Source organism: Loxodonta africana, chromosome 1 (assembly GCF_030014295.1).
Source record: "Loxodonta africana isolate mLoxAfr1 chromosome 1, mLoxAfr1.hap2, whole genome shotgun sequence".
NCBI classification, from domain to species: domain Eukaryota; kingdom Metazoa; phylum Chordata; class Mammalia; order Proboscidea; family Elephantidae; genus Loxodonta; species Loxodonta africana.
Genome location: NC_087342.1, coordinates 176,216,563 through 176,242,053, shown reverse-complemented (window position 1 = coordinate 176,242,053; position 25,491 = coordinate 176,216,563). Strand labels below are relative to the sequence as shown.

Here is a 25,491-nt window from a genome sequence, read left to right as displayed (position 1 = left end):
GAAACCACCAGCCACTCTTTGGAAACCCTATGGGGCAGTTCTACTCCATCCTATAGGGTTGCTATGAGTCAGAATCACCTTGACGGCAACAGGCTACAGATTTTATAAAAACAGGTTGTGGCCAAAATTTGGCCCTGAGGTCTCGGTGACCCAGTTATAGATTATTTCCAGCCCCTGTGTTCTGTAAAAATACTCATCATATTGTATGTGAAATTACTTATGGAAACACCTGTCTTACATAATCAACCTTCACTCTCTGTGGGCAGGAAATATATCTCTTCTTTCCCTTTTGTGTCCCAAGCGCCTAGCCTCAGTAATGGATGTTCAATAAGTGTTTGTTAAGTTAATGAAAGAACTTGCCCAGCACTATTTGGTAGAAAGGGGTGTCTTGAATGCCAGAGTCTTTGATAGCTCATGTTTCCCCCCACAGGGGGAAACATTTTGAGAGCCTCTCATATACCAGATAATATGCTATGTGTTTGCGGTTTTATGTCATTATCTCAGTTGATCCCCCTAGCAACTCTAAAAGATAGGCAATACATATGATATAACTGAGTCACAGAGAGGTCAAGTAACTTGATCAAGGTCACTCAGTTAGAGCTAAAACAATCAGAATTTGAACCCAAAGTCTACATTCTTAATATAGTGTAACAGTGCTGACAGGGCAACAGGCTATAAAAACTTGAATGGCTCTACGCATTCAATCAGACTCCAAAGATATGCTCTCCTTCCGTGCTCACAGGCAAACTTAGACTTTTCTATAGAGTGACTAAGCTGCCCACTGCATGAGTATTTCTCTTCCCTTAGCAGTTCTGTTTTTATCCTAAGTTGGCATCCTGAACTATTACCAATGTATTGTATGTATCGATAGCCTGATTCAGTCTTCAGAGCTTAGACTCATAAAGCTGAGGGTCAGGTTGTGATTTGGGGTGACCCCATCTCCTTTTTTACAAATTTTTTGCAGCATAAAAAGTATAGTAACTCAATGGTTATTTGAGAAGACAGATTAAAGTAGTCTGCCTGAGTACCATATGAGCATCCTTACATTTTAAGCAAAATTAGTTCTTAGTTACAGAAAGGGCTCAATTCAGGTTGCTTTTGGCAATATTAACAAAAACTGTCATTCGTGGCACTTTAAGAAATCAGACTATTTACATAATTTCCCCCATTTCCTATCATTAAAATCAATTACCTGTGAAGAACTACAAGACCACTTAAATGCAATAAAAATGACAGAGGTTTCTGAACTTGTGTAAGCATCTGCTAATTTCACAAGCTAGTATTTTGGAGGCAATCCCACTGACATGAAAACTATAAACCCACCTCATATTTAGCCAAACTAAGCTGATCATTCCAAATTAACAATTGCAGGAAAAAAAAAAATTGTCTAAACGTAACATTTACCAACACATCCAGAAGAAGATACTTACAGGTACACACTCCAGTCTCATACCTAGGCCTGTCTGCTGAATAATCACAGTATAGCCCTTTGTGCGGGTCACAGAGGTGGGCTTCATTGCAGGTGTCCCCTGGTTGCTTGGCACAGATTTTGCAGCATCCACAGCCATCCCTCACCAAGCTCACTCCAGGAGGGCACCTGGGCTTCTGATGAGGGCATTTACAGGGCCAGTGACAAAACTGCTTACGCTGATGCACTTCTGATACTTCTCCAGGGCTTCCTCCAGGTGTCGTGTCCAACGGCCCAGTGTCCTGTGCCCTGCAGCAGAACTTCGTTTGATGATAAAGGCAATGTTAGAAATGGTTTTTCAAACTAATTTCAGAGGTCTTATAAAATTAAAATATTTTCCCCAGACGGGTAGAACATAACGTGATGAAGCATAACAATCATAGTAATCGTAATGCCCATCAGCATTTGACACAATTGATCACTCATTTTTTTTTAACTCTTCTTCATTTGGCTTCCAAGGCATTACTCTCATTTACTGTCTCACAGTTCGTTCCTTCTTGGTTTCAATACACTTCCTCAAGCTTTTTGCAGGCTCCTGTTCCCCTGCATTTGACTTGAAGTATGGACTTATTGGTGTTTTCCTAAGTCCTGGCATTAGCATATTGCTCTTCTCACTCTACACACTGTCTTTCGGCAATTCCATCCCTTGTTTTCAATTTCCACCCTATGCGACCTATGACTTCTTCACTGAACACTCCACCCATATAGCTGACTGCCTATTGGACTTCTCCACTGGACTCTCCTACACATAAAACACATATCCAAAACTCATCATCTTTCTCCCCAGAGAGCTTCTCTAAATTTGGAGTCAGGAAGCTAGCAACCATCCAGATCATCTCCCTCTCCCTCACTTCCCATAGCCACTCAGTGAATAACTCTTTTTATTCTATTGTCATAATGTCAGTGGAATCAGTCACTCCTCCCCATTTTCACTGCTACTACCTAAGCACTGGTTTATTTTTGTTTGTTTGTTTGTTTACCTAAGCACTATTGCAATAGTTTTCTAACTATGCTTCCTCCCCCAAGAATGACTCCTGAAATGCATCTACCACATCTCTGCTGGTGGGATCTCCCTTAAAAACATTTCTGGTTTTATTACTCCTCTCCTTAAAACGCGTCAGTGGCTCCCTACTATCTACAGTACACAGTCCAAACATCTGAGCATGATGTCTAAAGCCCTACCTGTTCTGGATCATGCCTACCTCTCTAGTCTTAGCTCTCAACACACTTTCCTCCTATGCCTTGCAGTTTTCTATACTCACTATGTAGTTTTTTTCCTCCATCACTGAAATGCTCACTCCCAAACCTCTACCCACCTGGGGGCATGTCTGTGTATCCTTCAGTCTTGAAGCATTTCTATATAGTCTTTCCTAGATTCTTCTCTCCAAGTTAGGATTGACCACTTCCTTCCTATTCGTGCTCCAATTGCACCTCTGGCAGAGCACCAATGACATTTAATTGAATTACTTCTAAACAGATCGGGCCCTTTACTAGAAAGTAAACTTCTGAGGCTGTAACTGTATATTCTTAATCTTGTGTTTCAATCTCAGCATAGTATATCTAGTAAAAACTACATGTTCAAGAAAGATCGATGGGTAGGTGAATGAATGAAGAAATTCTCCCTGGTTTCTCTGCAGCATTTACAACTATGTAGAATCCAATAATTTGGAACTTCTTTTCCCTTGGCAGTGTGTCATTCTGAGACAATACATTTCCTAGGATTATTTCTTTTTCTGACTGTTCTTTCTGTCTAATTTGCAGAATTGTCTTTTACCATTATCCACCTCCTTTGTTCTTTTTCTCTTCCATGAGACATTTATCACAAACCCATCACTAATTACTGAAATAATTGCTTGGACTGTGTTCCTAAATCTGTGCTATCTTAAGATCCAAGGAGGTTTTCTGAAGAATGTAAAAAATGTTAAGTCACTCATCATTACATCATTATCATAATAGTTTATTAATAACCGAAAACCAAACTCCTTGTGATCTAGTCACTTTCAATTCATGACAATCCTATGTGTTACGGAATAGAACAGTTCCATAGGATTCTTCGCTGTAATCTTTACAGAAGGAGATTGCAAGGTCTTTCTTGCAATGGTGCTGGTAAGGTGGATTTGAACTTCCAGTCTTTACTAGTTCAGGCCAAACCATTTATACTACTCAGGGACCTTAGTTTATTAATAGATAGCACTTAATAAGTGCTTGCTACATCTCAGGCACTTTGCTAAGGACTTCATATAGATTATTTCATTCAAAACTACATTATCTCCTGGGGAGACATGAGAACTAAATGCAGCGTAGTGCCTTGGACTGGGTTCTAGAACACCAACAGGACATTAATGGGAAAAAAAAAAAAAAGTGGTGAAATACAAATAAAGGCTAGAGTTTAGTTAATACTACTATGTTGTTTTTGTTGTTGTTAGGTACCGTTGAGTTGGTTCCGACTGATAGCAACCCTATGCACAACAGAACAAAACACTGCCCGATCCTGAGCCATCCTTACAACCATTGTTATGCTTGAGCTCATTCTTGCAGCCACTGTGTCAATCCACCTCGTTGAGGGTCTTCCTCTTTTCCGCTGACCCTGTACTCTGCCAAGCATGATGTCCTTCTCCAGGGACTGATCCCTCCTGTCAACATGTCCAAAGTATGTAAGACGCAGTCTCTCCATCCTTGCCTCTACGGAGCATTCTGGCTGTACCACTTCTAAGACAGATTTGTTCATTCTTTTGGCAGTCCACGGTGTATTCAATATTCTTCGTCAACACCGTAATTCAAAGGCGTCAATTCTTCTTCGGTCTTCCTTATTCATTGTCCAGCTTTCACATGCGTATGATGCAATTGAAAACACCATGACTTGGGTCAGGCGCACCCTAGTCTTCAAAGCGACATCTTTGCTCTTTAACAGTTTAAAGAGGTCCTTTGCAGCAGATTTACCCAATGTACTGCGTCTTTTGATTTCTTGACTGCTGCTTCCATGGCTGTTGATTGTGGATCCAAGTAAAATGAAATCTTTGACAACTTCAGTCTTTTCTCCGTTTATCATGATGTTGCTCATCGGTCCAGTTGTGAGGATTTTTGTTTTCTTTATGCTGAGGTGCAATCCATACCGAAGGCTGTGGTCTTTGATCTTCATTTGTAAGTGCTTCAAGTCCTCTTCATTTTCAGCAAGCAAGGTTGTGTCCTCTGCATAACGCATGTTGTTAATGAGACTAACTCCAATCCTGATGCCCCGTTCTTTTCCATATAGTCCAGCTTCTTGTATTATTTGTTCAGCATACAGATTGAATAGGTATGGGGAAAGAATTCACACCTGACACACACCTTTCCTGACTTTAAACCAATCAGTATCCCCTTGTTCTGTCTGAACAACTGCCTCTTGATCTATGTAAAGGTTCCTCATGAGCACACTTAAGTGTTCTGGGATTCCCATTCTCTGCAACGTTATCCATAATTTGTTATGATCCACACAGTCAAATGCCTTTGCATAGTCAATAAAACACAGGTAAACATCCTTCTGGTATTCTCTGCTTTCAGCCAGGATCCATCTGACATCAGCAATGATATCCCTGGTTCCACGTCCTCTTCTGAAACCGGTCTAAATTTCTGGCAGTTCCCTATCGATATACTGCTGCAGCTGTTTTCGAGTGATTTTCAGCAGAATTTTGCTTGCATGTGATATTAATGGTATTGTTCTATAATTTCCACATTCGGTTGGATCACCTTTCTTGGGAATAGGCAAAAATACTGATCTTTTCCAGTCAGTTGAACAGGAAGCCATCTTCCATATTTCTTGGCATAGACGAGTGAGCACCTCCAGCACTGCATCTGTTTGTTGAAACATCTCAACTGCTATTCCATCAATTCCTGGAGTCTTGTTTTTCGCCAGTGCCTTCAGAGCAGCTTGGACTTCTTCCTTCAGTACCATTGGTTCCTGATCATATGCCACCTCTTGAAATGGTTGAACATCGACTAATTCCTTTTGGTATACTGACTCTTCGTATTCCTTGCATCTTCTTTTGATGCTTCCTGCATCGTTTAATATTTTCCCCATAGAATCCTTTACTATGGGGCTTGAATTTTGTCTTCAGTTCTTTCAGCTTGAGAAGCGCCAAGCGTGTTCTTCCCTTTTGGTTTTCCATCTCCAGCTCTTTGCACATGTCATTATAATACTTTACATTGTCTTCTTGAGCCACCCTTTGAAATCTTCAGTTCTTTTACTTCATCAATTCTTCCTTTTGCTTTAGCTGCTCGGCGTTCGAGAGCAAGTTTCAGAGTCTCCTCTGACCTCCATCTTGGTCTTTTTTTTCTTTCAATGACCTCTTGCTTTCTTCATGTATGATGTCCTTGATGTCATTCCACAACTCATCTGGTTTTCGGTCACTAGTGTTCAATGCATCAAGTCTATTCTTCAGATGGTCTCTAAATTCAGGTGGGATATACTCAAGGTCCTATTTTGGCTCTGATGGACTTGCTCTGATTTTCTTCATTTTCAGCTTGAACTTGCATATGAGCAATTGATGATCTGTTCCACAGTCGGCCTCTGGCCTTGTTCTGACTGATGATATTGAGCTTTTCCATTGTCTCTTTCCACAGATGTAGTCAGTTTGATTTCTGTGTGTTCCGTCTGGCGAGGTCCATGTGTATAGTGACCATTTATGTTGGTGAAAGAAGGTATTTGCAATGAAGAAGTCGTTGGTCTTGCAAAATTCTATCATTCGATCTCTGGCATTGTTTCTATCACCAAGGCCATATTTCCCAACTACTGATCCTTCTTTGTTTCCAACTTTTGCATTCCAATCGCCGGTAATTATCAGTGCATCTTGATTGCATGTTCAATTTCAGACTGCAGCAGCTGATAAAAATCTTCTATTTCTTCATCTTTAGCCCTAGTGGTTGGTGCATAAATTTGAATAATAGTCGTATTAACTGGTCTTCCTTGTAGGCATGTGGATATTATCCTATCACTGACAGCATTGTACTTCAGGATAGATCTTGAAACGTTCTTTTTGACGATGAATGCAACGCCATTCCTCTTCAAGCTGTCATTCCCAGCATAGTAGACTATATGATTGTCTGATTCAGAGTGGCCAACACCGGTCCATTTCAGCTCACTAATGCCTAGGATATTGATGTTTATGCATTCCATTTCATTTTTGATGATTTCCAGTTTTCCTAGATTCATACTTCGTACATTCTAGGTTCCAATTATTAACGGATGTTTGCAGCTGTTTCTTCTCATTTTGAGTTGTGCCACATCAGCAAATGAAGGTCCCGAAAGCTTTACTTCATCCATGTCATTAAGGTCGACTCTGCTTTGAGGAGGCAGCTCTTTCCCAGTCATCTTTTGAGTGCCTTCCAACCTGGGGGGCTCATCTTCCAGCACTATATCAGATAATGTTCCGCTGCTATTCATAAGGTTTTCTCTGGCTAATGCTTTTCAGAAGTAGACTGCCAGGTCCTTCTTCCTAGTCTGTCTTAGTCTGGAAGCTCAGCTGAAACCCGTCCTCCATGGGTGACCCTGCTGGTATCTGAATACCAGTGGCATAGCTTCCAGCATCACAGCAACACACAAGCCCCCACAGTACTGCAAACTGACAGATACATGAGGGAATACTACTATACCAATGTTAATTTCTTAGTTTGGACAAATGTGCCATAGTAATGCAAGATGTTAGCACTGGGGAAAACTAGGTGAGGGTTATATAGGAACTCCCTGCACTACCTTTATAACTTTCCATAAATAGAAAATTATTCCAAAATAAAAAATATATTTAAAAAAGAAAACTACAATATGAGGATAACCCAGTAACCCAGTGCCATCGATTAGAGACCAATATATCTCATTTTATATATCTTTATAATGGAAATATTATTGGTATTCTCATTTGACAGGTAATGAAACTCAGGTTTATAGAAATAAATTAACCTGTCCAAGGTCATCCACAAAATCAGTTGTGAAGCTAGAATTCTAACTCAGAAGTATCTGACCCTGGAGCCCATCCTATTAGCCACTGCACCATGCATCAATAAATGTTATCAATGTTTTTCAGATATATTGCAGAACCATAATAACAAGAACAAACACTATAGTCTATAAAATTTTACGTACATATGTATAGTTGAACCCATCATTGAGCTGAAGTCAAATGTCCACAAAAACTTGTACACAAATATGTGCACACAAAAACTTGTATGCAAAGGTTCATAGCAGCGTTATTCATAATAGCCAAATGTAGAATCAATCTAAATGTCCATTAAGTGATGAATAGATAAATAAAATGTGGTATATCCATTGCAAATAGGACATTATTCAACACTAAAAAAAACTAAGTATTGACATACTCTATAACATAGATGACCCTTGAAAGCATTATACTAAGAGACACCAGTCACAAATCCCCATATATTATATAATTCCATTTATATGAAAAGCCCAGAATAGGTACATTCCTGGGACAGAAAGTAGACTAGTTATTGACTAGGACTGGAAGGTTGGGAGGAAAGGAGGAGTGACTGCTAATTGGGGCAGGGGTTTTTTTGGGGGGTGATAAAAATGTTCTAATTTTGATTGTGGTAATGGCTGCATAGCTCTGTAACTGTACATTAAATCACACACTTTAAATGGGTGAATTACATGGCATGTGAATTCTATCTCAATGCAGTACTTATATATTTATATATTTATATATTTATATATTTATATATTTATATATTTATATATTTATATATTTATATATTTGGAGCCCTGGTGGTGTAGTGGCTAAGCACTTGGTTGCTAACTAAAAGGTCGGTAGTTCAGATCCACTAGCTGCTCCTCAGAAACACTACAGGGCAGTTCTACTCCATCCTATAGGGTTGCTATGAGTCAGAACTGACTCAACAGCACCTAACAACAGCACTTTTTTTTAAAAAAAAAAGAGTAATCCTCCAGAAAAAAGGTACAGAAAATATTCTGCCTTTGGCAGAGTAGTACTAGAAGTAGATAAGAAGAAAACAGCTAAAATTTTAACAAGTTATTAAAAGCTGAGTGTGGATTTATGTAACAGTTTAGAATCCCTGGGGGCCACAGACAAAAGAGGAATTGGCAACCACCTGCCAACTCTTTTCCAGCAACTCCACTGGAGTTCCATATGAAAAATTGGTAGCTGGGCAGGAGAACTGGGAAAGATGCTCTTTGGGTGGAGGCATGTAGGACCTGCCTAAGTCTGAGGGTAGAGCAAGAAAACTGAGAGAAATCAGCCTGAGCTCTGGGTCTTGCAAAGTATAAGACAGCACTCCTCTGCTGGTCGGGAACACCCACCTGCACTCTAGACCCTGCGTGGAGTACAAGGCAGAGATTGCTCTGGAGAATGAGCACAAATGCTAAGAGAATCCCACATCTGAGGCAGGGGCATATGGGCTCTGCCTAAAATTTAGACCTGAGCTGGAGAACTGAGAAACTTCCCTGACTACATCAAACTCAAGGCCTTGCCTCCTTGCACTAAGTACCAGGCAGCAGCAGTCTATCACTGGGGAAGGGACAGGAACACTGAAACAAACTCCCTCTAGGGCATAGGCGTGCAGGGGCTGCTGCAATCTGAGTGTGAAGGAGGAGAACTTAGAGAAATCATCCAGCACCCTGTCTCATATTAAGTATGAAACACTGGCAGTCTAGCACTGCGTGCTATCTGTGGGACACTGAATGTAAATGAAGAAATAAAAAAGCCCAAACTCAGCTCAGCTGCAGACTAGATAGGATTTCTCAACATCAGTACTATTGGCATTTTAAGCCAAATAACTATTTGTTGGTGGGGGCCTGTCCTGAACAAAGGATATTTAGCAGCATACCTCCTAAATGTCAATAGCATGCCCCCAGTTGTGATAGTCTCCAAACATTGCCAAATGTCCCATGAGGGGCAAATTGCCACCAGTGAGAATCACTGGACTAGGTCAACTTGACCTTCCACACGGCCTAAGAAAAGAAGAAGTGTGCCATTTCTGGGTAAAAATATTATTTACCTTAGTCTCTACCATTCTTTTTATACATAATGACAAATATTTAATCAAAAATTACAAAACACACAAAAAAAGAAAATATGACCCATGTTCAAGAAATAAAAGAATCAATGGACCCAACACAGAGCTGGGTCAGATGTTGGAATTACTAAATAGGGGTTTAAAAATAGCTGTGATAAATATAATAAAGGATCTAGCTGAAAAGGCCAACAACATGTGTGAACAGAATGGGAATTTTACAGATATAAAAGTATTAAAGAAAGCCAAATGGAAATGCAAGGTATAAAAACACATTATACTAAAGATTAATAATTTTTCATGAATGGTTCATCAGCAGACTACACAGCAGAGAAAGAATTAGTGAACTTGAAGATTTGTAAGTAGAAATTATCTACGCTGAGATATAAAGAAAATAGTAAGAAAAAATAGAACAGAACACCCAAGATGTGTGGGGCAATTTTAAATGGTAAAACAGATGCGTAATTAGAATACCAGAAGAAGAAGAAAGAGAGAGGAGAGAGAGAGAGAAAAGACAAAGAAGAAAGATGCGAAAGAAATATTTGAATAAATAAAAACCAAAATTTTCCCAAAATTCGTAAAAGACAACAAACCACAGATGCAAAAATTCCAGTGAATAAACAAGATAAATAGAAAGAAAAACACAACTAGGCACATTATTGTTAAACTCCTGAAAACTAAAGATAAAGAGCATATCATGAAAGCAGCCTGAGAAAAAGAAAACAGTACATACAGGAAGATAACAGTAAGAATGAAATGTGAATTTGAAGAAGTAGAAGAAAGAAGAGGAGAAGGGAGGAGACGCTCAAGACAATAAAATGCGATCTTTAAAGTGCCGAAAGAAAAAGTAAAACCTGTTAACCTAGAATGCTACAGCAGATGAAACCATCCTTCGAAAGTGGAAGCAAAATAAAAGACATTCCCAGATAAACAAAGACAGAGAATTTTTTTCTAGTAGACCTGCCTCACAAGAAGTACTAAAGGGGGATCTTCAGTCTGAAGGGAAATTATAATTCAGAAATATAGGAAGAGATGAACCAAAACCTATTGCCGTCGGGTCGATTCCCACTCATAGCAACCCTACAGGATAGAGTCCAAGGCTGTAAATCCTGGAAGAATGTCCCATCTTTCTCCTGCAGAAGCTGGTGGGTTTGAATTGCTAGGAAGAGGTGAAGAGCCCTAGAAATACATGGGTAAATATAAAGGAGTATATATTTTTTCTCTTTTATTCAGACACATTTTGATTGTTTTCAAAATTGTTTTCAAATTCTCAAAACAAGAGTCATCAGAATTGTTTAATAGAAAGAATAAAAGTTTTGCCAACAGATCTGAGCTTCAGAATAGCTCTTTCTCTTAATTTTTCTATCATTTGATCTTTGAGCCTCAATCCTCATCTGTTAATAATATCCACCTTGCAAGGTTGTTTCAAGGATTAAGATAATGACTGAAGTACCTAGCACAGTGCTTGGCCCATAGAAGATGTTCAATAAATTGTAGGTGTGATCAGACACTTCTGCAAAAGCTGGACAATGAATAATGAAGACTGAAGAAGAATTGATGCATTTGAATTATGTTGGCAAAGAATATTGAGTATACCACGGACTGCCAGAAGAACAAACAAATCTGTTTTGGAGGAAGTACAACCAGAATGCTCCTTAGAAGCAAGGATGGTGAGACTTGATCTTACATACTTTGGACATGCTGTCAGGAGAGACCATCCCTGGCAAAGGACATAACGCTTGGTAAAGTAGAGGGTCAGCAAAAAAGAGGAAGACCCTCAACGAGATGGATTGACGCAGTGACTACAACAAAGGGCTCAAACATAGCAATGATTGTGAGGACAGTGCAGGACCAGGCAGTGTTTCATTCTGTTGTACATAGGGTCACTATGAGTCAGAACCAACTAGATGGCACCTAACAACAACATCAGACTCTTCAAAAATTCATTATGGCAAAGTTAAGCACAAAACAACGCTTTCTCACTGATCTATGTATCTTTTTATGTTGGTTTTTATTTTTTTGTTTTTAGTGTGTGGGTCAGGTGTGATAATAAGTTCTTTCACAGAAACACTGTTCTCTATGATGGAATAGTTTCTGTTTAGAAACATATGGTATCTTTCAGTCCATAGTAATGACAGGGCTTTTCCCAAGAATGGTGGGTTAGGAGGTAGCCCCATCACACTTCTGCTGGGGCACTGTGCCTCTCCACACAACAGCAGTGATGACCTGTACCACTGATATTCCTGTTATGATACTTTTGAAATCTTAGGGTTCTCCCTATATAACAATTTTCAATATCTTCTTTTCTGACATATATCTACTATTTACTGCCCCAATCAGCTATAAACTCACACTTTTCTATGTTTTGTATACGACCGTAATATTTCAAAAGCTCTGTCCTCTGAATAAGCAACAACTTTCACCACATTCATAAATCAATAAATTAACCACCCCATTTTAATTTTCTTATTAAAAAATGCTAAGGCAATACTTTGCTTATATTAAATTAAACTTTCCTTTGAGCTGTTACTTGAAATATTTCTCTCTCCATGGACTGATTCCCTTTCATGGAAAATGAAAAATACAAAAGCTGAGAAAAGACAAAGTAATAGGATGTTTAAAAGATGTCAATGTTTATTCCAAAATTCTCCTTTTAAACAAGGACAGACTTAACTGAAACAAGTTGTTGTCAAAATCAGTTTTTCCAGTTGCCCTTTGCACATATTGCAAACAACTATGGAAAGTTGAGCTTCAGCCTGGAACCGGCTTGAAGAGTCACTATTTAATCCACCATGCCAGGCAGGACGGCTGCTTCCCAAATGGGCTCCAATAAAAAAAAAAAAAAGTGCCATTAAAGCTTGGGGGCTTTTCAAACATATCAAAAGCAGGATTAACTGTCATTACCTGAGAGGCAGAAATATTTTACACTTCTCTCATGAAACCAATAAACTAAAACAGCACTTTATTCGGAGTAGAAAATGGCTCCCTATTTTTCATGAAATAGTTCCACAAGTAAATTATTCCCCCTCTTCTCTCATCTTCTTCTTCCTTTTTTATTTTTGACCTGAAGAAATAAGAACTACTATCATCTAAAGGGAAGGAGTAAGGAGAAAGGGCTTACCTGTAACAAGCTAGCGATGAGAAGAATGGAAAAGAGGAGGCTCTGCATGTTCCTGAGGAATGTGAAGCAAGACTGAGAGATAGAGAAGTCTGAGCCTGCTCATTGCTCCCAGTACACAAAGCTCTCCTCTGTCTCCTCAGCAAACCCCACGTCTCCTCAGCAGAAGGACACACACGCCTCCACCTCATACGCTACTTTGTGCTGTTAATTTCCAACCGTACTTTCGTTTTTGAGGATCAGTTTTAATACCCTGCTTAAATGTTAACATGTGACTGTGTTAATATTTACCTTCACAGTTAACATGCAGTGTGTTGTGAGAACATGAACACTTTCCTCCCGGGACTAAGGGCAGGGAGATCAAGTAATGACTTTTCTGAGTAACTATTCTACCTGTTGCTAGAGATTGGAGTCAGCCCTTGAGCAAAATGATAGTTACAAATATTTACCTTCCTACCCTCAGCCTCTGAGTTTTTTGCTTGCCCAGCTCCAGGCCCTTTCTATGGGTCTCTCTTTGCTACCCTTAGCCCTTGTTTTGTTATTGGTTGATTTGTGTCCCCCAAAAAGATATGTTCAAATCCTAACCCCCAGTACCTGCGAATGTGACTTTATAAAAAGTAGCCTCTTTGCAGATGTAATTCTTTAAGATAACATGAGGTCATACTGGAGCAGGGTGGGCCTTAATCCAATATGACTAGTGTTCTTATAAAAAGGGAAACCCTGGTGGCGTAGTGGTTAAGTACTACTGCTGCTAATCAAGAGGTCGGCAGTTCGAATGAGCCAGGCTGTCCTTGGAAACTCTATGGGGCAGTTCTACTCTGTCCTATAGGGTCGCTATGAGTTGAAATCGACTTGACAGCAGCGGGTTTGGGTTTTCTTATAAAAAGAGGAGAGGGGACATGAAGACAGAGAGACACGGAGGGAAGACAGCCATGTGAAGACAGAGACAGAGATAGGAATTATGCTGCCACAAGCCAAGGAACACCTGGGAACACCAGAAACTGGAAGAGACAGGAAAGGATATTCTCCCAGAGCCTTCAGAGAGAGGATGCCCATTCCAACACCCTGAATACAGACTTCTAATGCCCCAAACTGTGAGAGAATAAATTTCTGTAGTTCGAAACCACTCGGTTTATGATACTTTCTTATAACAGCCCTAGAGAATGAATATAGCCTTAAGCACACGGTGCTGGCCTGGTTTCTCCCCATAGTATCCCAATCACAGCTGTCCCTGGGTTTTTCCCCTCAAATCAATCAATCAATAATGGGTTTCCAAAGGACTTCCCTGACTCTCTCAGCCTGTGATTGTCTCTCTGATACTCCCATGATGTCCTGTACTTTATTCTATTATAGCACATTTCTCACACACTGTTGATTATGATTGGAAAAATGTAGACAAAACATAAGTAGACAGTAGCTGGCCTTAAAGATAAGCCTTTTTTTGTGGTCACAGTTCCATGACAGATAAGAGTAAAGTTAACCCTAATCTTTTTGGCACTAAAATAAAACAATTATGCTAGTACCCATCACCCATTTAACAAATTAATATTTTTTAAAAATTATTACAGCTTTGTTCCCTGCCGTCTTCTAATTCCCATCTCCTTGACCTGTGTAGCCCCTAGCCCGTCTCCTCCTGTGTCCAGTCATGTGTGGTCTTTTGCTAATCCTACTTTCTCAACCCAGGTCTTTTTTCACTTATTTTAACTTGTGCCTGTAATGGAGCTTCGTCTTCCTGTGGATTCAGTGTCCAGTCCACTCCTAAGGCCCATTTCTATTCCCTTTGATCTGTTACCTATCCTGCCTTTTTCCAGGGACTTGCTGCTCACCTTTGTTTTTGTTCAAGGCAGTCACAGCTGTATTAAGACACTGTTACTGAAGCTTCACTTAGGCCTGAGCCAAGGGTCTGGGAAAAATCTGGGCTGCCCTCCAACAAGAAGGAATCTGGTGTCCTTGGAGAACCACAGACTCCACAGAACATGCAAACAAACTACATGCAGTTCACTAAATAGTCAATTAAACCACAATTATATACATGCCGAAAAACAAGGAATATATAATGTAGTTATGTTGTCAACTCCTAATCCTCCCTCCCTAAGAAATTAGCTGATGAAAACCTTATGGATCACAGCAGAATATTGTCTTATACTGCTGGAACATGAGCCTCCTAGGCTGGAAAGCACTCAAAATACACAGTGGCCACAACAATGGACTCCAGTACACCAACAATTGTGAAGATGACACACGACCAGGCAACATTTCATACTGTTGTACATGGGGTCACCATGAGTTGGAGCCAACTTAATGGCAACTAACAACAACAACAACAAAGAAATAGGACAAAAAACAAGAATAGTCCAGTGAAGGAAAGTGTGTCTATTCTGGTCCAATCTGATCTTCTTTTTATCTTCCTGGTTTAGCACTTTGAGATCTTTTGATTCCCACTCTCAGTGATTCATGCCCCACACTGGCCCTCAGAATGTCTTGTGTTCTGGCTGGTCTATCCAAAGCAGAAGGAGTCTCAGCCCAGGAGCAGTATATTCACCAACTGCATCTCTGCTGTTCCAGCTTTCCCTGTTCTAAATATGATGCTCATACCTGTACAGTGATTGAACCTAAAGAGATTCATGCTCCTCCTATTTGCTCTGTGAAATGCTGATAGCAGCAACCATTTTTCTGAAATTGTCTTCTTTTCCTCTGCAATCAGCCTGCTGTGGGACAGCGTATGGTGTCATATTGGCTATCCTTGCCTTTAGGTAGAAGAGGAACATCTAGTTTGAGAACTAACTTGAAAAATCTGTCCAGTGTACAGAACTCATTGACTCTGGGTTACTTGCTGTCTCACATGTTCAGACATCTCCAGCCATGGGCGCTCCTATTTAACTATCTCAAGTCCATTATGGATGGACTATGAACTTGAATGTGGCATTTTTAGAGGTCACAGCTGCCGTCTTTGGCACTTAATAATAGAGCTAGCACAGTGTGCGCTATATTCTAACCACTTTCTTCTATTACCTCATTTGACAAAATGCTAATCTGTCTAGGAATTCATTTCTCAAGTACTCAGCTTGTGATGCACATTCAAATAGACATGGCAATAAGCATAACTAATGTTTGCACATTGTTATATGATTAACAAGGGACTTTCACATGTATTATCTTTTTTAATTTCACAGCTCAGTGAGGTAGGCAAAAGCAATATTACCATCCTCATTTAACAGATTAAAAAGTTAAAGTTACTTGGTCAATGAAAGCCACTTAATCCCTGCCCACTAGAACTCTGCAATGCGCTGGGAGAGAAGACATTTTAAAAATATACAAAATAGCCATAACTAAAAATTGAATAAAGGTAAATGAGAAAAAAAAAAACTATAAGAGTGACAGGGGCTAATTTAGATTGGAGTGTAGAGAAGATGTCTCTGAGGAAGTGATATTTAGAGAAACAAAGGCTGAGAAGTTAGCCAAATGAAGACTTGGGCAAAATTCCTGGTTCAGTGTTCTTTCCACTAGTAAAATGCACACCTGTAATGGTGACAAGCTCCATTGGCAAAGAGCACAGCTTGCTACTTTTTCCCTAAGAATCCTAAGATCATTCTATTAGGAACATCCTCACTGCTGGAATATTTCCTTCTTCTGATACATCCAGGAGTACTGACCATCTGGGCAGAAAAAGGCCAGAACCCAAGCTTTTTGTCAGCACACTTAGTACAAAATGATGCCGCCTTTCCTCACTTTTTTCATTCTTTTCTTCTCTCATTGATTGTGGAGAGGGAGCTAGTTAGCCCAAAGTAAAGAGTCAAGCTAGAGTAGTGCTGTTTCAGTGGTAGAATTCTCACTTTCCAAGTTGTAGACCCCGGTTCCAATCCCAGTCAATATACCTCAAGCATAGCCACCACTCAGCTATCGGTGGGGGCTTGTATGTTGCTATGATACTAAACAGGTAGCACTTCCAGACTAAGCCAGACTAGGAAGAAAGTCCTGGCAATCTACTTCCAAAAACTCAGCCAAAAAGAACATTTTAAGATCTATGCTGAAGTTCAACGCTGTCAGTAATAGGATGATATTCATACCTCTACAAGGAAGACCAGTTAATATTACCATTATTCAAATTTACACACCAACCTCTAATGCCAAAACTAAAAAAAAAAAAAAAAAAAATGCCAAAGATGAAAAAACTGAAGATTTTTACCAACTTCTGCGGTCTGAAATTGATCAAACATGCAAGCAAGATGCAGTGATAATTACTGATATTTGGAATGTGAAAGTTGGAAAAGAAGGATTGATAGTTGGAAAATGTGGCCTTGGTGATAGAAATGATGCTGGAGATCACATGATAGAATTTTGCAAGACCAATGACTTCTACTTTTCAAATCCCTTTGTCAGCGACATATATGGCGACTATGTGGACCTCACTGGATGGAAAACAGATGGATCAAACCGACTACATTTATGGAAAGAGACAATGGACAAGCTCAATATCATCAGTCAGAACAAGGCCAGGGGTAGACTGTGGAACAGACCATTAATTGCTCATACGTAAGCTCAAGCTGAAGCTGAAGAAAATTAAAACAAGTCCACGAGAGCCAAAATACGACCTTGATTATATCCCACCTGAATTTGGAGACTACCTCAAGAATAGATTTGACACACTGAACACTGATGACCCAAGACCAGACGAGTTGTGGGAAGACATCATATTATACATGATGAAAGCAAAAGGTCATTAAAAAGACAGGAAAGAAGGAAAAGACCAAAATGGATGTTAGAAGAGACGCTGAAACTTGCTCTTGAACGTAGAGCAGCTAAAGCGAAAGGAAGAAATGAAGTAAAAGAACCGAACGGAAGATTTCACAGGGAAGCTTGAGAAGACAAACTAAAATATTATAATGAAATATGCAAAGATCTGAAGTTAGAAAACCAAAAGGGAAGAACATACTTGGCAATTTCTCAAGCTAAAAGAACTAAAGGAAAAATTCAAGCCTCAAGTTGCAATTTTGAAGGATTTTATGGGCAAAATATTTAGTGATGCAGGAAGCATGAAAAACAGACAGAAGGAATACATACGAGTCACTGTAAAAAAAGAATTGGTTAATGTTCAAGCATTTCAGGAGGTAGCATATGATCAAGAACCGAATGTACCGAAAAAAGAAGCCCAAGCTGTACTGAAGGCAATGGCAAAAAACAAAGCTCCAGGAACTGACAGAATACCAACTGAGATGTTTCAGCAAACGAATGCAGCACTGGAGGTGCTCACTCGTCTGTGCCAAGAAATTTGGAAGACAGCTACCTGGCCAATCTACTGGAAATATCCATATTTGGACCCATTCCAAAGAAAGGTTATCCAACAGAATGCGACAATTAAGGAATAATATCATTAATATCACATGCAAGGAAAATTTTGCTGAAAACAATTCAAAAGCAGTTGCAGCAGTACATAAACAAGGAAAGGCCAGAAATTCAAGCCAGTTTCAGAAGAGGACGTGGAACAAGGGGTATCATTACTAATCTCAGATGGATCATGACTGAAAGCAGAGAATACCAGAAAGACGTTTACCTGTGTTTTATTGCCTGTGCAAAGGCATTTGACTGTGTGGATCATAACAAACTATGGACAATAGTGCAAGGAATGGAAATTTCAGAAGACTTAATTGTGTTCATGAGGAACCTTTGCATAGACCAAAAGGCAGTCATTTGAACAGAGCAAGGGGATACTGCACGGTTTAGAATCAAGAAAGGTATGCTTCAGAGTTGCATCCTTTCACCATACTTATTCAATCTGTATGCTGAGCAAATAATCTGAGAAACTGGACTATATGAAGAAGAACACAGCATCAGGATTGGTGGAAGACTCATTAACAACCTGTGATATGCAGATGATGCAATCTTGCTTGCTGAAAGTGAAGAGGACTTGAAGCACTTACTGATGAAGATCAAAGACCACAGCCTTCAGTATGGATTACACCTCAACATAAAGAAAATAAAAATCCTCACTACTGGACCAACAAGCAACATCATGATAAATGGAGAAAAGCCTGGCATTGTCAAGGATTTCATTTTACTTGCATCCACAATCAATGCCCATGGAAGCAGCAGTCAGGAAATCAAATGACTGTATTACATTGGGCAATCTGCTGCAAAAGACCTCTTTAAAGTGTTAAAAAGCATAGATATCACTTTGAGGACTACGGTGCACCTGACCCAACCCAAAAACCCACCCAAGCCATGATATTTTCAGTTGCCTCATATGCTTTACGAAAGCTGGACAATGAATAAGACCGAAGAATTGATGCCTTTGAATTATGGTGTTGGTGAGGAATACTGAATATACCATTGTCTTAATTATCTAGCACTGCTAAAACAGAAATATCACAAGTGGATGGCTTTAACAAAGAGAAATTTATTTTCTCACAGTCTAGTATGCTGGAAGTCCAAATTCAGGGCGTCAGCTCCAGGGGAAGGCTTTATGTACCTGTAGGCAGTTCTACTCTGTCCTGTAGGGTCGCTAAGAGTCGGAATTGACTCGATGGCACTGGGTTTTATTTAGGCTCTGGAGCAAGGTTCTTCTAATCAATCTTCCCCTGAACTAGGAGCTTCTCTCAGTAGAAACTCCAGGTCCAAAAGATGTGCTTTGCTCCCAGTGCTGCTTTCTTGGTGGTATGAGTTCCCCTGATCTCTGTTTGCTTCTCTCTTTTACATCCCAAAAGAAATTGGCTCAATACACAATCCGATCTTGTAGATTGAGTCCTAACTCATTAACATAACTGCTGCCTATCCTCTTCTCATTAACATCATAGAGACAGGATTTACAACATGCAGAAAAATCATATCAGATAACAAAATGGTGGGCAATCACACAATAGTGGAAATCATGGCCTAGCCAAGTTGATACACATATTTTGGGGGGAAACAATTCAACCCATGACAACTATAGACTGCCAGAAGAACCAACAAGTCTGTCTTGGAAAAAACACAGCCAGATTGCTCCTTGGAAGCAAGAATGGTGAGACTTTGACTCACGAACTTTGGGCATGTTATCAGGAGGGACCAGTCCCTGGAGAAGGACATCAAGCTTGGTAAAGTAGAGGGTCAGCGGAAAAAAAAAGAAGATCCTCAATAAGACGAATTGACACAGTGGTTGCAACAATGGGCTCAAGCATAAGAATGATTAGACTGGTGCAGGACTGGGCAGTGTTTCATTCTGTTGTACATAGGGTTGCTATGAGCAGGAACCAACTTGACAGCACCTAACAACAACAACAAAGTCCCTGGGTGGCAAGAACGGTTAAGCACTAGACTAATAACCCTGAAGATTGGTGGTTCAAACCCACCCAGAGTACCTCAGAAGACAGGCTTGGCAATCTGCTTCCGAAAGGTCACAGCCTGGAAAACCCTATGAAACTGTTCTACTCTGCACATATGGGGTCGCCATGATTCCAAATGGACTCGTTGGCAACTAACAAGAACACCAACAATTACTATGCTATGCTGCCTCTCAGCATGGCCTATAAATTACTTAATAATCAGTAGCAATGTGATTTATCAAGATATTAATTTGCGTTGGGTTCTCAATATTTTTCTTCTTCTCAGTTTCCTCCCCAATTTCAACAGGTTAGTGAAGCCCTTTATATTTCCCTGCCTCAAGAGGTTTTCTCCAATCAGAACATGGAAACTTCTGGAACCCTTCTTCTTGTCTTATGGGAAAGCTTGATTTCATTGAAGAGGCAATATGGGAGAGAGAAGAGGGGAAGTGAATTTGTGGCAGCCAAAGAGGAGGGAGAGGAAGAGGAGGAATGAAGTGTGAGGGTTGGGTGAGGACTGGCACTCAGGCCCTCTCTGTGAAGAAGCCCAGGAAGGTGGCAAGAGTTCAGAGGACACCTGTGCTCCATAGTGCTCCTGGGAGGCTGGCACAGTTCCAGGGCTCCCTGCAAAGCCTTCAAGCAACTATAAAGACAGGATGGACCAACAGGGCATCAGCTGAAAACTTGATAACTGAAGATGAGAGGCCTGGTCATTTTTCTAGGTGCCGCTTAGGCCTCCTGGATTTTTGTGGAACTGTGGAAATGATAGTGGAAGTGGTATCGGGGGCAGGAAGGAATACCCAATGATGTGCAAGAATAAACTTATCTCCAGAGGGTAAGGTGAAAGGGGGTTCAGAGCCAGGTTCAATTTTAATTAAAGTGAGGAAATGGACTCTGTTTCTTGCACGCATTAGTTTGACAAGTCATACTTGCTACAAATACTGCCTCACTAAATTACCACTCTCCTGGAACATGTACTCTCCCTGAAAACTCAGGACCTCAGGACCAAAACCAACAGTGGAAACTTCTGTACCTTCTTCTCCTGGGCATCTCCAGTCCGGGCAGAGCCTACAAGTTGACATCTAATAATTCAGCCATTCTTCAGCCAGGGAGCTTCTGAAGCTCCAATAGCACTGGCCAGTCGTTTAAAAGGTCTATTTTCCCCTCCCTCCAGACTTTTTTTTTTTTTTCTTAATTGTGGTAAAATATATATATCTACATATATAACAAAACATTTGCCAATTCAACAATTTTTACATGTATAATTCAGTGACATTGATTATGTTCATCATGTTTACAACCATTTGTTGCGTACCGTCAAATTGATTCCAACTCATGTCAAACCCACATGACAGAATATAACCGTCTCATAGGGTTTTCTTGGCTATAATCCTTACAGAAGCAGATCACCAGATCTTTCTCCAGAGTTGGAACTGGGTGTGTTCGAACTGCCAAACTTTTGGTTAGCAGCTAAGCACTTAACCATTTTTGCCACCTGGGCTCCTTGCACAACCATTACCACTCTCCTTTTCCAAAATTATCCCCTCACCATTAACAGAGACTCAGAGCTCCCTAAGCAAAGCCTACCCCACTTCCCCCTCCCTCCCTGAAAGGTCCATTTTTGAAATCACCTTGCAGTTATCAGCACTAAGCATGTTTATAATGTTTACATATATTTCTCTACTGCATCCTTTTGTGCAAATTTTCCAGCTCTTACGAACCATTTTACTTCTCACTTACCTTTTTCCTATACATCCTTCTGTTAAATGCATCCCAATTCTATCACAAAGCTCAAGTTTTAATATCCCAGCATGATTTTTGTGATACAATTATGAGGGAGCAGGTTTATTCTCTTGTCTTCCTCCAACTAACCTGTGACAAGTCTTGTTAACCAACACCTGTGCCTTCTCCAAGGGGCTGCCCTTGCCCTGTGCAGCCAACGCCTCCCAGCCTGGGGTGAGGGGCTAGAGCAGTTATTAACGCTCAGCTCAGCCTCTCTTCAGCTTTCAGTGAACAGGTCCAAGAATGAGCGATCCCTGACAACAGCCCCCTGCCCTTCCCTGCCATCTTCGTGGGCCAAGGATCAAATTCACCTTGAAAATAAGCAGGTGCCCTCTTTCCCAAGGCATAAAAAATCAGGCCATGGGCCCAAGAAAAGCAAGACCAAATACCTCAAAGGGATATAATTCACTTTGTCACTTGGCCCTGCTAGTCTGGTTTACCGGGGGGAGCCCTGTGTGGGCTAGAATGCCGAGTTAATCAGATGCAGGCAGTGAGGACAGCCACATCTGAAGGAGGAAGGGAGAAGAAAGGAGGATGAGGTATTTTCAAATGTGGGTGGAGCTAATCTTTCCAGGAAGGGAAAGCATGCATAATGGGGTATGCTGTTCTTGATCTTAAAAATGATTGCGCATGTGAATCATAACCCAATTAGACAGGCAGCGCCTTGTCAAATTGACAGGTACTCTGAGCTTTGAATCAGAAGACCACAATTCACATCCAAGCTCTGCTACTTACAAGTTTGCCGACCTCCGACAATCTCCCCCAGGGCCTCTCTGTGTCCACATTTCTTAGCCCTTCAGGTCCATCAGTGACACTACTACTAAATTTATTTTCCTTAAACACAGAGCTGACCATGTCACTCTCCTGCTCAAAACCCATCTTTCCCTCCCCACTGTGTACAGGATAAAAGCCAAATCTCGAGCAGAGCACTGGTAGAAAACCTGAGTGCTGCAGCAAGCTCACCTTCGCCCTCTCCCCTCCATACTGCCTGTGCTCTGGCTGCACAGAACTGCCTTACTTCGAGATCCTCCAGCCTTCTTTGGTTCTGCCTTGTGTCCCACTAGTTTCCAAGCCTATTCCAACTCATGGCCACCCCATGTGTTTCAGAGAAGAGCTGTGCTAGATAGGATTTTCAGTGGCTGATTTTTTGGAAACAGATCCCCAAGCCTTTCTTCTGGGGTGCCTCTGGGTAGACTAGAACTGCCAATCTTTCTGTTAGCAGCTGAGTGCATTAACCCAAATGCAATTCTACTATGACACATATAAGTTGCTACTTGTCAACTGGAAGGTAACTGATTTACTGGTTAAATTTTTTTTTTTTTTTTACCCACTACTTTGGTGAAACATTCACATGAGTGTCTTCTTCCCTGTTCTCAGTGAAGACTGGCCTTTCTGACCAGCACCCCCAGAGCAAATTTCCTCAAGCCTTCTGTGAGCCAGTACTGGCCTTATACAAAACCTGTACTGCAATCATCTGTTTCCCTGACATAAAAACCAAAACAAAACCTCGTTGCCATCAACTAGATTCTGATTCATAGCGCTCCTATAGGACAGAGTAGAACTGTCCCATGGGATTTCTAAGGAGAGGCTGGTGGATTCAAACTGCCGACTTTTTGGTTAGCAGCCGCACTCTAGTAATAATAATAATACATCCGGTTACATTTGAGCTTACAGTAACAAAAAGTTTTTTAGTATATGTGGAGCCTACTTATACTAAGAAAAAATTATTCATTGTTTCATATTTAACTGGGCACATGTTTCTATGGATCTCCTGGACCAAGCCACATGGAAATAGAGACTGTGACATCTTTATGGAGTTGGTACTTCAAATGACTAGCATATGGCAGGTGCTTGATAATATTTAGTTACTTTACATGATTGGCACTTGGCTTTCTAGTTTTAAAATTATTAATCTGGCAGGCAAATGAATAAAAACTACACTCATTTTTTTCTTTGCCTTTTTTAATTAGATTTACTCTTGTAGGCTAGGTGTCGCTCCAAGCACAACCTAGACTGCAGATTCTTGGCTTTCCGGATTCAAGCTGCAATGAATACTAATGGACTCCAGATGGCGCAATGGGTCAATGTACCCGCCTTCCCGTTCTCCAGCCCGGGCGCCGCTGTAAGAAAGGAAGTGCTTCCTCTGCCGCAGAGCCCTGCATTATTGATTGCGGCGCGGCAGCAGAGGTGGGCGGAGCTCGCCGCCATCTCGCCAAGTCTCAGCGCAGTGTGGGGCGTCCCTTCAAGATGCTTTTTCTCTCCCTGCAAACCTTTGTATAACAAAAGTCCGTTGATACGTGGGGAGAGAGCTCTCTCTGTTGCACACATCTTTTTTTTCATTCACGGGAAGATCGGTTTCTTCAATAACCAGAATCATTTTTATTGCACATTGTCATCCTGAATATCAGCACCAAAGAGCAGCCGTACTTTCTAAAAGCCACCGCCTATAGATCAACATCTGTTTTAATTTGTTACCGAGTGTAATTAAAAGGTGTGCGTGTGTGTTTGTGTGTAGGGAGGATGTCATCTTTATTTTAGTTTTCCAATAAAAACATTCTTACGTGGATACATGAAAATGCTTTTTATGTAAAACAGTTTCGTTATAGTTACTTAACAGAGGCTATATTTTCAGCCGGCATTGTAATCTGAAATCTGCTATTCGAACTGAAAATGGGTGCTCTGATTCTTAACCGTGGGTGGGGCCTCCACGTGATCCCTGCTCTGGCATCTCTTCTGATCAGCAGAGGGCGTCAATGGAGTCAATAAAATGATACAGATAAAACGCAGACATTTTATTGTAACCTGGGACTTACCAAGGTATATTCACTCACCAATCCTTTTATTTAGTCAGTGTCTTTTATTCGAATATGGATTTGCTGACTGTTGTTGTTTTTTGTTGTTTACCGTGTCAAGTCGATTCCGATTCATAGTGACCCTATAGGACAGTGTAGAATTGCTTCCATAGGGCTTCCTAGGCTGTAAATCTTTATTGGAGCAGATATCCAGGTCTTTTCTCCCATCTAGTGACTGATAAATTGAAACCACCCTCACAGACCTTTCCTTTAGCAGCTCAGCGTTTAACCGTTGCCCCACCAAGGCTTCTATTTGCAGATTAACGCAGATTAGAATCCCGTAAATTCCCTTTCTTTGTAAACCACTGATTTAATGCACCCTCTGTATTCTCTAATTTGGGTTTCCCTAAAGTGAAGCGAGAATTTAAAGACACTTGCAACCATCTTGACTCAAAGATCCTTCTAGATCCAAAACAAAACCAAACCTATTGTTGTCAAGTCCATGCCAACTCATAGTGACCCTAGAGGAGAGAGTAGAACTGCCCCCAGAGGATTCCAAGACTGTAATCTTTAGAGAAGCAGACTGTCACATCTTTCTCCCATGGAGTAGCTGGTGTGTTGAAACCGCCAACCACTCCGTTAGAAGCCAAGCTCTTTAACCACTATCCACCAGAGCTCTTTTCCTTCTATGTATTGTAACGTATTGCAACAACACAGTTTTAGGCAACTTTTCCCTAACAGAGTATTTCCGAAGCATTAAACTTCATTTAAGGTCTCTGAGTGGCGCAAGTGGTTTGCACAGGACTGCTAACCTACAAGTTGGCGGTTTGAACCTGTCCAGTGGCTCTGTGGAAGAAAGGTCTGGCGAACTGTTTCCATAAATATCACAGCCAAGAAAACCCTGTGGAGAAGGTCTGCTGTGTAACACACGAGGTCACCAGAACGGCTGCCAACAACAAGAGCAAAGCTTCACTTTCTTCAGAAACACATCTTTCCTTCCTTTTGTATTCACGTATC

General features: G+C 40.7%; 1 protein-coding gene across 1 annotated transcript in view; it reads right to left on the bottom strand.

The window, feature by feature from the left end:
* The window catches only part of CCN6 (cellular communication network factor 6), a 34,934-nt gene extending 11,044 nt beyond the window's left edge, over positions 1-23,890 (bottom strand). The window contains exons 1-2 of the mRNA XM_064294772.1: positions 23,777-23,890; positions 1,431-1,728 (exon numbers count right to left, since the gene is read on the bottom strand). Coding sequence (XP_064150842.1) covers positions 1,431-1,728; positions 23,777-23,890 — 412 coding nt within the window. The remainder of the gene's footprint in view (positions 1-1,430; positions 1,729-23,776) is intronic.
* Between the last annotated feature and the right edge of the window lie 1,601 nt (positions 23,891-25,491).